General features: G+C 43.5%; 1 protein-coding gene across 2 annotated transcripts in view; it reads right to left on the reverse strand.

Moving 5' to 3' along the window:
* The window catches only part of PRIMA1 (proline rich membrane anchor 1), an 82,196-nt gene that overhangs the window by 64,523 nt on the left and 2,559 nt on the right, over positions 1 to 15,114 (reverse strand). For both annotated transcript variants that reach the window (XM_048854894.2, XM_075129842.1), the window contains exon 3: positions 5,054 to 5,204. In XM_048854894.2, the coding sequence (XP_048710851.1) occupies positions 5,054 to 5,204 (151 nt within the window). The remainder of the gene's footprint in view (positions 1 to 5,053; positions 5,205 to 15,114) is intronic.

Below are 15,114 nucleotides of genomic sequence, written 5' to 3' on the forward strand. Positions count from 1 at the left end.
CCAGAGTGGGCTGAGCCACACAGAAATTTGAAGTTATGTATGTTTCTGGTGATTCCATTTCCCTCTGCCACTGTTCTCTCACGAACAGTTCCTGTCATAGCATTATCCTCCATAATGGCAACTATGGCATCATCTATCTTCCCAATTTGGTGTTTGATAGGTTTTATCGCCTCCACTTGACTTTCCCATCGTGTGGCACTCAGTGGTTTCAGTGTCAGAGAGGATGTTCTCAGATGTTCCTTCAAAATTTGCCATCGATGAGTTGATGCAGAAAAAAAAACAGATGCTTTGAATTACATAAAAAAATGTAAGCAGCCTCACTAGAAGCTGATGCTGCATCACTGACCACCAAGTTCAGTGAATGAGAACTGCATGGGACAAAAAAAGCTTGAGGGTTTAACTCTTGGATCCGTGTCTGCACTCCTCTGCTCTTTCCTCTCATGTTGGCGCCATTATGGTAGCCCTGACCTCTCATGTCATCTATCGCAATTCCCATATCTTCCAGCTTTTTAAGAAGCACATTTGTAATGCCAGCTCCTGTAGTATCATCAATGTCAATAAATTCTAGAAAATGCTCTCTGACAGTCACCATTAAAGAGACATTTTCACTAGGTTCTGTTGTTGTTACAAAATACACTTTTAAAGTCATTTGTTCCATGTGGCTAATGTCAGGTGTGCAGTCCAGAATAACAGAGTAATATCTTGCTGACTTCAGATCTGCCACATCTTCCACTTCACATCTGCCACAAACAAATCTTCTGTTTGACTTTTGTTGCCAGTAACTGCATGATCTCATTTTGACTTGTTTTTCCAAGGTAGTGGTGTGTGTACATTTCTTTGGTGGTGACTCTTCTTAGATGCTCCTGCAGTACAGCATCAAACTCAGCCATCAGCTCTGCAATTTTAAGGATGTTTCCATTGTTTGGCACATACAGCTGATCTGAAGTGCCATGCAGTGCTAGCTTTTGGGTAGCAAGCATTCTCACAACGGCAATGAGCCTTTTCAGAACATTTTGCCAGTAAAGAGACTCTGATGCAATCTTCTCTTGATGCTGATCATCTATGGTGGCCTTTAACCTTAGTCTCATCTCAAGCTCTTTCCACCTATGGAATGCTCTCTGGTGATTTGCTGCCTTCTCATGACATGCCAGATTTCTAGCCAGATTTTTTCAGTCCTTTGTTCCTGTAGAACCCAATGTGGCTGGAACATTAGACTGGAAGAGTTGGCAACAAAAACAGCATGCAGCATTCTGGGTTTGAGTACATAAGCCATGGCCTCTTCACTTTGTCACCACTGGGGATTTCACGCCAGTAATGTGTTGGATAGAAACTTCTATTTTCATTGTCTTTGGGGAACATGAAGTTTTTCACTTGCTGTGGTCCATGCAGTACAAGGAAGTCCCTCAGGCTACTGCTCAAGTGGGTCCACAGTCCTGGATCATATAGACTTAAGGAACTAAACTCAGCAGCAGCTGTTTCTTGCGCCTCCACCACACTCTTCTCTGATCTACACTTTTCTTCAGGAATGTGCATGGTTACATCCATTTGAGATGAGATACGGATGCTGCAGTAGTTGCCAGGTCACCTGCACACTGATTAACTGGAAGATCAGGCATCTCCTCACCACTCCATCCTCACTGGGGCCAGAAGGTTCACCATGAACATTTGTGTCTATGTATTTCAGGAGAGCTCCTTCCTGCTTAGATAGAAAAACTTTCTTTGCTTTCTTTTTTTCCTGAATGCTGCCCCAGAGGGGCGTTTTCTTCTTTCACTCATGACGGCTGTTCTGTGCCAGCTATAGTGGCTCTCAACACTCAGTTGAAGGGGACAAATAAGCAGGCTGGTAGCAGGGCCTGAGTGAGGGAAGATATCAAAGTCTTAAGGGCCTAACTGGTTCCTACTACTTCAGTTGACTGCCTGTTCTCCTCAAGTGGGTTCAGGGAAGCAGCAGGAAACAGGAAGCTCCCTGAGAAGCTGGTGTTAATCAGTCCAGGCTCCTGGGGGTGCTAGAGAGGTACATAAGAGGCTCCTCCTTGTCTCTCTCCCTGCAGCTCCTGCTGCTTTCTGTTATTCCCTCTCACCTTTTCTCCTGCCTGCCTGTTATGTCTCTTGTGCCCTCCTTCCTCCAGCATAGCACTCCACCATCTCTGTGCATCTAGAGCAGAGAGAATACATATGCACCAGCAGCGGACACAATTTTGTACACTCTGGGTCCTGGTTGTGCTCCCCCCACAGTCTGGCACCTTAGGCAGCCGCCTCAGTTCACCTCATAGTAAGGCCAGCCCTGAGGGCTTCAGCAGTCAATAAACTGATAATAAGCCCCAGCTTGGTCTGATCATCGGGATAGATTGCAGGATGCATCAGGAACAAAAGGCAGAAATGGTTCTGAAAACCACAGAACTTTTGGTGGTTCCAGTCAAATCTTTCTGGCAGTGGAACCTTCAGGTACCATAGCTGGCTGTACTAGGGTTACTGTGGCTGCCAGGATCTGTGAACAGAGGGAGGCATTCTCCAGATGCAACTGGGCAACTTGACCCCGAAGGCTCTGGACCAACTCTGTCATCTCTGGAGCATTGTCAGCAGATGGAGGGAAGTGATTATTCCCCTCTATTCTGCATTGGTGAGGCTGCATCTGGAGTATTGTGTCCAGTTTTGGGCCCTCCACTATAGAAAGGATGTGGACAAAATGGAGAAAGTCCAGCAGAGGGCAATGAAAATGATTAGAGTGCTGGGGCACATGACTTACGAGGAGAGGCTGAGGGAACTGGGCTTATTTGGTCTGCAGAAGAGAAGAGTGAGGGGAGATTTGATAGCAGCCTTCAACTACCTGAAGGGGGGTTCCAAAGAGGATGGAGCTCGGCTGTTCTCAGTGGTTAAAGATGACAGAACAAGGAGCAATGGTCTTAAGTTGCAATGGGGGAGGTCTAGGTTGGATATTAGGAAAAACTGTTTTACTAGGAGGGTGGTAAAGCACTGGAATGGGTTACCTAGGGAGGTGGTGGAAACTCCATCCTTAGAGGTTTTTAAGGTCCACTTGACAAAGCCCTGGCTGGGATGATTTAGTTGGAGTTAGTCATGCTTTGAGCAAGAGGTTGGACTAGATGACCTCCTGAGGTCTCTTGCAACCCTAATCTTCTATGATTCTATCTCAGTGATGAGCATTCCAGGGGTCTCCATCTCAGCTTCTGGAGGCAGGCACAAAAGGAAGCAGTCTGCACAAACTGTCAGAAACTGAGAAGTGGATGGTTATGTCTAGTGGTTGAGGCAACAGTGATCAGGTCTAGTGGTTGGAGCAGCAGCTGTCAGGCCTAGTGGTCAGGCTCTGGACTGGAGCCAAGGGTCAGAGCAGAAATCAAGAACCAAGAGATGGGTTGCAACAAGGCTGGAGCAGGAGCAGACACAGGCTGGGACTGAGCCAGACTGTCAGAACCACCAAGCAGCTGCTCAATGGTAGCGACGTTGAGCAGACTTGGAATGGCTTCTCTCATTGGAAGCCTGTATCCCTAGCCTTGAGATCACCAGGTTAGACCTTCATCTATTGGCTGAGCTCTGGTTGATTGATGTGGAGCCCTCACGTAATCAGGCTGAGGGATGACTCGTTACATGAGGGTGTGTGAGGGGAGTTCCGCAGCACAGAAATGATTCATCCAAAAATTAAACTCAGTTAAAAGTTAGATTCAATTCCTATTAAATATTATTGTGGAACCTTTGCAGGGTTAGTAGAGGTGCCCCAGCCTTAGGTATGCCATCACCTGCCCTACCCTCTCGCTCAACCTCATGTTGTCTGGAGATCAGGAGTTCACAGAGGCAGCACTCTCCATTTTCACACCTCCTGGCTGGAGATCCGCATTGTTTTCATTCCCTCTGCCTGACCACCTTATTCCTGGCAATGTAAGACTCCCAAAACAGTGGAAACAACACATTTCTACTGTCCTATGGCGCAAGCTGTAGAGACCATTTCAGAGATTCACACTCCATACTCTAGAAAAATCTCTTTGTGGGAGTGCAGAAGCAATTTGGTATGGGTGGGCTGAGCTATTGTGTTCTTTCACGGTATGGGCCCAGCGGTCCACAAACCTGTATGTGATGGGAGAAGTGGCCTCCAACTACTACGCCTGCCTAAAGGTTGTGATAGCAATGGCATAATGGGCGTGCATGAGCAAAATTTCACTGGGCCTAGGGCAAACTCATAACACAAGCCTCCATCCCAGCCCACACAGATAAAAAAAAGGCACAAACATACTCACCGAGATTATATAAATAACATTTAGTCGAACTCAAACATCCAAAATTTAGTCTGATTTTTCCCCTCTCACAGTGATGGCCTTTTGACCGGGGCCTAGTAAATTGTACCCATTTCCCCCCATTTACTTGGAGTTTGTGTGCACCAGTTGGGTGGTGTTGGGAATATGCATTTTGTGCCTCCACGCTTCATATATATATGGCTGAAAGCACAGTCTGCTTGCTTGGGCTTTTCACTCCTGACATGTCTCTCACCGTTACTGTACTTTTAAATAATCAAGTTACAAATAACAGACCAGGCCGACAACTGGCATAGCTCTATTGACTTCAACTGAGCAAAAACTAACTCCAGTCATATTGTTTATCTTTTAGGTTATTCATGGAGACTGGTTTGTTTGTGGTGTACATAAGGGAAGGTACATAAAGATCTCTAAGCTGCAGACCCAGTAACGAGTGAGTCGTAAAATATTTTAAAATGATCAAGCAAATCAGGGAAAAATATAGAAGACAAGGTGGGGAATACATTCCCTGAGGCTAGGTCATTAGTGAGTCATTTAGCGCAAGGGAACACAAAGCTTAATGAGGGGAAGGATTTTCTCTGGCTCCTCTACAAAAACAGAACATTATTAATTGATCAGCAAATATGTTTCTACCTTTACCAAGAACTTTTTTTCCCCATTCACTAAGTGAAAAATTACAACCAAGTTTAATTGTGCCCTCTCTTGCACTTTTTCACTTTTCATCTGTCCAAATGCCCCCTGTTGTCCACCCCTCCCTCTGATATATGGCAGTAGTACCAATCTTTACTTACTTGGGACCACAAGCAACCTAGGAGGTGGTGGGGGTGGTGGAGGTGGGGGTAATGGAGGAGGTGGTCTACACTGGCAGATTTGCTGGCAACTCTCCGTAACCTTCTCTGCTACAGACTTGGAACATGACTTCTGGGGTTCACCTTGAATGATCTGTAAAGAAAAATATGAATTATTTCCTAGAAACTTATCTCAAGTTAAAGAGAGCTAATAAACATTACAAGATGCTTAGGGCCAAATTCTGCCCTCAGGTACACACATACAACTCCATTAACTTCTGTGGGCAGAATTAGGGTCCTTTTCCTTACGGCAGAAGTAGGTAAAAAAAAGTACAAGCAAATTTGTGAGATCTGATGAGGTGATTTAGCATCTGTGGGAAGAGAATGTCATTGATAGAAGAGCTCTGTAATGGAACGGAAAACTGCATTCAAGTTAATGGCATGCACATTGCATGGTTTCCTATCTCCTCGGGAGTTCGGCAAGGCTGCAGTCTGTCACCATTGTTGTTCAATATCGATACCGAGTGATTGATGGAAAGCTTCAGATGACAGCTGTCTGTGGCATTGAGCTGAACGCCATTCTGCTTCAATTGTCTTGTTGGTTTAGTTTGGTGAGATCACTGCAGCTGATGGCTGATCTGGTTGGTTATTAATCCAGATAAAACTAAGTCCCTGGCTATTACCATCAAGAAGCCTATATCTCCATTACAATCATCTCAGTATTAACCTGTTCGGCTGGGACTTTGAACAGATGGCAACTGTCAAATATTTGGGCAGCATCACAGACAGTGCTAGAGAATGCTTGAAATATTTGGACACTTGTATATCAGCAGCTGCTGCCATGTGTAAGCGGGGGAATAGTCCCGCTATTGTGGGGAACTTTCCTGGCTTCTGCACTACCCCGGTGAAGTGGGCTAGCAAAAGGATCTGAGTCCTCGCTCCCACTTTTCCTTTACCCAGTTGCCTCCCTGCCCTTGAGGACTCCCCTTCCACTCTCCTGTCTGGCAGAGTCCTTGTAACCCCAACAAGGCTGGGCCCAGGATTCCTGGGGGGCTCGACCCCCAACCCTGCTGTGGTCACCTAGGACAGGGGCTAGGGTGTCCCCATTCCAGGGTACTCTCTCTGCACTGGGCGCTTCTCTGACCCACTGGCCATTACATACAATTTAAAGCAAATGCAAGTTATTTAATCAACAATTAATTTTAAAAACAATAAGGAAAATGGGAAAGGTTAAAGGACACACATCAACCCACTCTGAGGCAGGGAACATCACAAACAGTGTCTCTGGAATGTCAGGGCAGTTCACAGTCTGTTCATTGTAAGTCCCAGGCCTCCTTCTCAGGCTCTGGCTGTGCTGCAGGGATGCTGTGGGTTGGACACTTGCTCTGGTGGTGACCACATGCTTTCAGGCTCAAAGTGGTAGTACCTTTCTTCCCAGTGTTGGCCCCGCCCTGTCAGGGTTATGATCCAAGCCTGGCCTACAGAGCCTCTTGGCTGAGGTGTCTCCCTGTGCTGGGCCAGCTGCCCAGGGTCCCCCTCGCTCTCCCCAGCTGCTCACTACACCCAGCTCCGGACTGCTCCAGCCCCAGCTCCACCACTCTGACTCTGCTGCTCTGCCTCCAGCTCCCTGGGCTGCTTCTTTGGCCCCTCTGCCTCTGGTTGCTACAGCTCTGCTCCCAGGACAGGTCTGCTCTGCAGGCTGCTTCTCTGACTCTGCTCCCAGCACTGACCAGCTTTGTGGGCTGCTTTTCTGGCCCCTCTGGCTCTGGTTGCTGCAGCTCTCCTCCCAGGGCAAGTCTGCTCTCTCTGGGCTGTGCCTCTGGCTTTGGGGCTGCAGCTCTGCTCCCAGGACAGGGTTTGCTCTCTCTGGATCTGGCACAGCTCTGCTCCCCAGCTCAGCTTGGGCCCCTGCTTTCTCCCTAGCTGGGCCCCACTCTATCTGACCCAGGCAATTCCAGCTCACATGGAGGATGGGACCTCCCTGGCCTCCTGACTCCCTGATTAGCCTGCCCACCCTGTCATGCAGGCTGACCTGGAGCATTGGCCTCTCCCCATTGTTGCTGGGGGCTGTCAGTCTCAGGGTCCTGATTCCCCATCGACCCTTCCGCCTTTTTATTACTGGGAGCTAAAACATCCCCACTGAATGTTAGTAAGGGGGCAACAGTCCCCGTATACATGTTTTGGGCCCTTCTGCGTTCTCTGTGGGTACATCATGATAGCAAGCTGGCTATGGTGCTGCGGACCTATAGAACCACAGTTATAACAACTCTATTGTAGAGAAGTGAAATATGGGTGCTGAAGAAGGCTGAAGAACAATGGTTTGAGGTTTTCTATTCTCATTGTCTTTGTCAGCTGCATCGTATCAAGTTGCTGGACAAGATCAGAAATGAGGCTATTCCAAGCCAAACCCAGCAACTGCCTCCATCAGCACTGTTTCAGTTTTGGCAGCTTTCTTGGTATGGGCATATTATAAGAATGGAAAACCAAAGCATTCGTAAGTGTGTATACCAAGGAACGCTGCTACTCAGCCAGCAAACACATGGGCATCTAAAGCTTTGGTGGCATGACAAGACATTGCCAGTGGTGGACATAGCAGGTAATTTGAATATACAATCACACCACCTTAGGCACCTTGCCAAAGATTGATCCAGATGGTGGTCAATTTGCCAGGAGGCCAAGTCCCGTTGGGATTTGCCAGGATGGTGATGATGGTGATTTATGGGAGAACTGAGGGCCAAATTAGATCTCTTTTCTATACTATGAAAACTACCTTTTCTTTATGTCCAGAATCTATTGAGTGATCCCTTTCACTTCTGGCTATTGTAAACATAAGACAAAAGGGCCCAAACTTTGTCCATCTGACGACCACATGAATCACACACTCATTTCAATCAAAGGTGGAATACCACATGCTGTGACCTATAGCCTGTGTGACATGCACTCTGTGCTAATGATAAAGGTGGCTATGGGCCTTTGTAGGATCCTGTAGGCACCATTTGCCTCATGTTTTTAATTTGGTGACCCCTGGTATAAAATATACTCAGCATCTTCATACAGTCAGGACAACTAGTTGTTACTCACATTTTTAGCATTACAATAGGAGTATAATATTTACACAATTATCAACTTTAAAAATATCGAAGAACCCTAAAATGACTCACCTGAGACCACAGAAAATGTAGAAAGATTAAGCAAGAGAGGTGAACCTCTGGGAAAAGTGAAATTATGCAAGCATCCCAATAGCTTTCAATGAGTATTTAGTTCTAGAGGTCAACTTCTTTTGCAATTAATTTAAACTCATATTTAAAATAAGAATCTATGCAAGTTCCTATTTTGAGGAAATAAGACTCAGAAATTAAGAAAAAGAATGTCTAACATGCATTTTTAGACCTTGATTTGGGAGAGCACTTAAGTACATACTCAAGTCCCTGTGAAGAAAATGGGACATAAGCATGTACATAAGTGTAGTCTTGAATAGGAGTGCTTTATTTAACCGGGGCTTTATAGAGGATACTGTGTGGCAGTAATATTAGTCTATCTAGTAATTTTTGATTAACGGTCATTTGATTATAATAAAATGCATTGATCCTTCCAAAGGGAAAGTGTAGTTTATGCCATCTTCTGGCCATATTAAAGTTACATTATATTCACATATTTCTGGCCAAATAAAAAACTGCAGTTTTAACAAATGTACCACTGGTGCACCCAGTACAGTTCACATGCATTGTATACCTAAATACACCTTGTGGCTTTGGTTGTTTGGAAATAGTATTTTGTAGCTCAAACAGCAGAGAGTGCAAAGGGGAAAAGAAAAAGTGATGAGTTGGAGAGAGGCTCCAAACAGCATGCCTCAGAAGATTCAGTATCTTAAACAGTTTATCAAAATCTATTACCAAATATAGGAAAACCCAAATTTAATCACAAATACTTTCCACCTGTCTCCCTTACAATCAGGTAATAATGAACAGACTATAGACCATCCCAAAAAGTTTCCAGGAACTTACATGGACTCTTTGAATACTCTAATGAATCAAAGTGACTCAACTGTATAATCCTCCAGAGCTGCTGATAAATCTGATTGATAAGCAGGCTTCTTTTTCTCTTTAAATTGAGCTCCCAGAGCTCACAAGCCTCAGAAGAATCTATGTGTCATGTTCATTATTCTTACACTGCTTATATATAGTGTGACAAAGCTCTGTCCTTGCCTCCGTGGGTCCCAGTTTCCTGGCAGATTTCACTAGCCTCAGAGGCTCACTGTGACCCTCCACGTAACCCTTGTCTCTCTAGAGACAAGGGTCACAGTCTACTGAGCCATTTTCATCATAAGCCAGCAAGGGAGGTGAGGAGAAATTATCCTTCCTTGCACAGTCTCTGTTGTCTCCCAGTCTCAGTGATTAATCAGGGAGCAAAGGTGGGGGTGGGCCCACCCTCTACTCCAGGCTCCAGCCCAGGGACCCTAATAGTATCAGCTATGGTAGCTGACCTTTTAGAAACATGACATGTACAATTCCCTGGGCTGCTTCCCACACAGCAGCCCTCACTTCCCCAAGCTCCACTTCACCCTTACCTCAGGGTCTTCTTCCTTGTGCCTGATATGGTGTGTACTACTCAGTCTCTCCAACAGCACAACTTCCTCCCACAGCTCCTGACATGCACACCCACCTGACTGACTGGGAGGCTTTTAACTAGTTTCAGCCAGTCCCTGATTGGCTTCAGGTGTCCCAATCAACCTAGCATTCTCCCTGCCTTCTGGAAAGTTCTTAATTGGCCCGAGGTGTCTTAATTGACCTGGAGCAGCTTCCATTTCACTTAACCTGGTACCAGAGATTTGTTTAGCCTGGAGCTAATATATCTATCTCCCACTACTTTTCTATAGCCATCTGGCCTTGCCCCGTCACAATAGTATTGTTGTGTTAATGATTGTTTCAGTGATAGCTCAATAGTTAAAACACTAGCTTGCTATAATGCTGAACTCTAGTGACCTGTGCTGGGCTGTGACCTGGGGTCTTTCATGGCTTTGGTTGGTAGTGATAAAATTTATACTCATCACGGTGGTTGTGGGGCAATATCATTCCAATGCACACTGGCAACTAACTAAGGAAGCTATCAACTCATAGCTTGTCCTGGTATTCAATTTGGTGGTTACTTTAGGTCACTAAAATTACTTGGGAGCCAGGGTAAATGGAGATGACTAGTCATGGGATGGAATAACACTGGAGGGATTTGGAGCAAACTCTTCATTTACAGCCTAGAATAAGTTTTGTGTATAAACATACAATGATAGTGATGGTATGGGAAGGCTAGATTGACTTATTACTCTAATTTAATATCAGCCAAGACCAAAAGGCTCTGTCTATTTTTAGAACTATTGACTGCCTTTTAAATCCTCAGAGGCTGTCTTACCGTGGACTGGTAATAGCATGTCCTCAGAATCCAGTGGACATTTTTCTCAATTATTTTGCAGACAAGATTAACCCTATATGTGTGTCCAGCCATACTCCAGTGGTGCATCCTATTTATGTTTTGTTTTGGGGGTATTTTTTTGATGCCTTAGTCCACATTGGCAATATTTCCTCACACTGATTTATTCTCAGCAAATGGCTGAGATTCAAAACTGTGGGCTTTCACTCCCTTGCCTGCTTTGTCACACAGCAGAGCATCTGGACATTTTCAGTAATTATGAACATTGTAGATTTCATCCTTACTCAAGGGGTTGTCTTAAAGGGAAAGATTTTTAAAAACACTAAAGATGTATAGGTTAACTGAAAGAGGACTAACGTGGGACTGGAATGAAGGCCTCATAGAGGGAGAGGATTAGTTAAATATTGTTACAAGGGGATTAACTAGGAGTAATGAGATAGAATTAGGAAAAGGAATATGAAAAATGTTGGCTTATTCTCAGGAAAATCATTCCTTCTGATGATGTCTATTAGTCTTCTGATGAAAGGCCATTACTTGAGTCTTTTAAACCTAAATGTACTGTAGGGAGCAATCCTGCACTGGCAGAGACTGATGAAACACATGACTTAATAGATCTTTTTCTATATCTAATGTGTATAATTCAAGGTCAGCTGCCTTTACAGAAGATGACAGGAGTGAAAGGTATGTTGAAAAAGTCTAGACCTTTTATGGAAGATTACTGCTAATTATGGATCTGTCTCAAACTTTACTGTTTGTTCATTTTGTCAAATGTTAACTTAGCTACAGAAAAACTTCAGAAGCACTTCATAAACAAGGAATTATCAGACTATATCAGTATGGCTTCCATTCAGTTTATTGCCCAAAGATTGTCTTTGCAAGGGGTCACTAGTGATCTGTAGATAACTTTTGACCAGGATTTGTTTCCTTGACTTTTGAGCTTTCAGTGACACTTTCTATTGTTGGACATGGCTGTGAAGTTTTGTCTCATTGGCCTGCCTAAAAAAATTAACTCTTTGTTTTGAATCTGGTTTTCTCAATACATTCAGTAATTTGTCAGGTCAGCCTCTCAGGTTGCCTGGACTTAGAGCTAGGTGAACTATCAGTAGCAAAGAATTTATCCTTTTCTCTGTTCTCAAATTACCTATGGACAGAGCTGATTTTTATTAATGTTTTCATTATTCATAATTGTTTGAACAATTTATGTGAATGTATTTTGCATAAAGGTCAGACATTTCCTAATACTCAGGCAAAGAAAAATCTGTTTGCACAAACGTTCATAGAAAAGCAAACAAAAAGTGGTATAAATATATTCAAATTGGAAAGCAATCGCTTGCTTGTGTAGTCAGTTATATAAAGTCCATGTCTGTGAGGTTGTTTCTTTTTAATCAAGGATTTTCTACAGAAAGTCTGTCCGAAGTCCTCCATTACATAGCACGTGGGTGCAAAGGTGCACCTGTGCAAAGCCCCACTGACTTCAGTGGGACAACACGTGATCGCAGCAGTTCATCTGCATGCTACATGACACAGGATGGATTCCACGTTTGAGAATAGAGGATTACATGCAGTCCCCAATTGATGGTCTCTATGAGACATTCTGAATCAAGTGCAAGGATGATAGTGTGACCAAAAAAAAAGGGCTATCGACTAATAGAGAATCAAGAACTCTTACTGCCTACTTGATGTGACAATAACTTTCTGTCATGACAGTTGTCTAGCGGTCTGATATCATTTCCATTGGTGTAAATCCAAAATAACTCCACTGAAGTCACAACAGAGTCACTCCAGATTTACATCAGTGAAACTGAGATAAGATTTCCCCCCCATTAATTTATGATGCCATTTATTATTTTTAATTATTTGTATATGGTGGCCCTCAAAGGCCTCAAGCAGAACTGGGGCCCAATGGCGCTAGGTTCTATACAAATACATAGAACAATATGGTCACTGCCCTGACAAGCTTATAATCTGATTTAAGACCAGTCCCAACAACTGAGCAAAGCGAACAACAGGAAGCTAAGGGGAGAGAGGACGAGGGCAGCAGTAATAATTAATGCAAATAGATGGGCCAGCAAAGTGTACAGCTTGATGCTTCCAAATCATTTAATAGTATTGTGAGATTTGGTGGTTTTTGTTTTATTTTGTTTTTTAAAATAAGTTAACATCAACTGCTCCTCACCTAGCCACCCTTATCTGGCTCATTTCTTGAAATAGGTCTTGGGGAGGGAATGAGAAGAGGTAATACCCTGACAGATTAGTTTAGGTAAAGTAGTCCAGGTGCAAGGAGCAGCATGCAAGGAAGAGCAAAGAGAGTGGTGGGAACAGAAGATAAATGAGAAAGTCAGGTGGGTATCATTTACAGAACGGAGAGGGTAAGGGGGCACGACAGTGAGAGAACAGAGGTTAAGTAGGGTGAGAGATAGCTTTGAAGGGCCTTGAAGATAAGGACAAGGAGTTTGAACCTGATGTGATGGAAAAAGAGACAATGAAGAGATTCAGATTCAAAGGTGACGCAGTTACAGAGACAGGCAAGGAAGTTCATTTTAGCAGCTGTGTTTTACATGGCTCTGAGGAGGGCAATGTGGGGGTCAGGAAGGCCAGAGAGGTGGACGATACAGTAATCAACATAGGACCTGGTGAGGGCCTGGAAAAGATTTTTAGCTGTGTAGATCGCATAAAAAGGTTAAGTTTGGAAAATACTATAGGGGAAAAAGAAGCTGCATTTGGACTTGGACTGGACCTGAACCACTGCAATTCACTATTTCTGGCAACTCTGCCACTTTCCTCAGTTGTGGGTAACCTAACTGGAACAGTATTGACAACATGCTCATGGAACCCAGGGTCTCTGGGCATGTCCTACTTTTTTCCCTGAGAGTGCGTCATAAACTTCCTGAAAAACAGAAAAGTCACTAGAGAATTATTCTGGTTAGTCTGGGCAAAGTTATGAGGCTTGGCTTATTTAGCTAAAGATTATGGATCAAATTCATCCCTTCTTAGTAAATGAAGTTACAGCAGGGTTGAATATAACCCAAAATCTTGGCCCATTTACTTCTAAGAACTTGCACCTGGGATGATTTTCCCTTTGAGTCTAATCTGTGATGGAAGGGAATTCTTATTGGTAAAAGAGCTAGGATCATATATGGATAAATGCACGGCTCAGTTTAAGGATACAAAGAATACATACAAAGAATGTTCAAACTTCATGCCTCATTAAGGACACTCTTGGCTATTCCACACATGACCTTTGCATTATTATATGCATATGCAATCCGTATATTTTTATCATGGGGCGGGGAGGGCAAATAAAAACTCTAATATGAGCAGATTGATTGAGCGGACTCACACAAGACACTAAAGATGTTGCAGTTATAAATCAAGAATCAGGAGAACTTCTAAACTATTGCAGAGGGAGGCTGAGCAACTCTGGTTTGCCTTTTTCACAACCTATTTAAATTATTATTGATTTATTTTTAATTAAATCACCTGAGTGACTTGTGTGAAGGGTGCTTATGCAAATTTTGTCGACTGCCTGATCTTTTGAAGGAGATGGTTTTCAAAATGTTGCTCTTTTCACATCATTGCATTTTCCTTAAAGGTGCATGCTTTCACTTACAGAAACTAGTTTAGCCATCTCAATTCTAGAGCAGGACAGTCAGCAGAATGAATACATGATTTATTGCAGTTGGAGAGCTCACAAATCTTATAAGAGAGGTTAAATGTTAAAACAAATAAAAAAATCTCAGTGTAATCTTTCGGAGTCCACTAAGTTTAGAACAGAGAGTAAAGGACATTAAGTCTTTGCTATGTTTTCTCCAAAAAAGAAACTGCAGTTGCTCTGTGCTGAAACAGTACTCAACTAGCTCATCAATTACTGCTTTGAAGACATATATTATAAATAAAGTGTAAAATATCAAAGGGATGTATTTTAGTTAGCTTTGCTGGTTTCCTGGTTGCCTGAATTGGAAGATCACTGTCCATTTTAGTCTGCTGTTTTTTCCGAGTCCATCTGCAGAAAGGTCACTGGTCACCCCACATTACAATCAAGGTCACACCACATAACAGTCAGAGGCTGAGAGTGGACAAAGCTGATTCAGCTTTTATTCAGTGAATTCTCAGTTCAGAGACACTTCAGACACCATGCCAAAACGTTACCAGAATGAAGCTTTCAGCACTTCCCCAATGTGTTCCTTGTTTTGTACATATTGCCACCTATAATAATTACACTCTAAACCCTCTCACTGTCAACATGTTTAAAAAGGTCAACCACATCTTGCTCAGAAAGAACAACTTGAGTTCTACAGACACAAGGCTCACTAGGGTGTTGATCACTTAGACTCCCTAGAAAAGCCTCTATGTCTCTGTAATCAGCAGTAATCAAAAGGAATTGAAATTATATCCAGGCAAGCAAAAGCTACATATATTGGGCTATTCCTCCCTGCTTCGTGGACAACTGTCAGTTTTCAAAGTCAACAATTTGCAAAAATTAAAATCTGAACAATTCCCTGTGTGTACATACCTAGTCTATTTTATACACACAGAAATCCTGGCCCCGTGGAAATGAGTGTGAGTTGTTCCCATTGACTTAACTGGGGCCAGGATTTCACCCATCATATAAAATACATGCACATGTGCATTTTAGCGCTCTC

This window comes from Caretta caretta, chromosome 6 (genome assembly GCF_965140235.1).
Source record: "Caretta caretta isolate rCarCar2 chromosome 6, rCarCar1.hap1, whole genome shotgun sequence".
In the NCBI taxonomy this organism is placed as follows: domain Eukaryota; kingdom Metazoa; phylum Chordata; order Testudines; family Cheloniidae; genus Caretta; species Caretta caretta.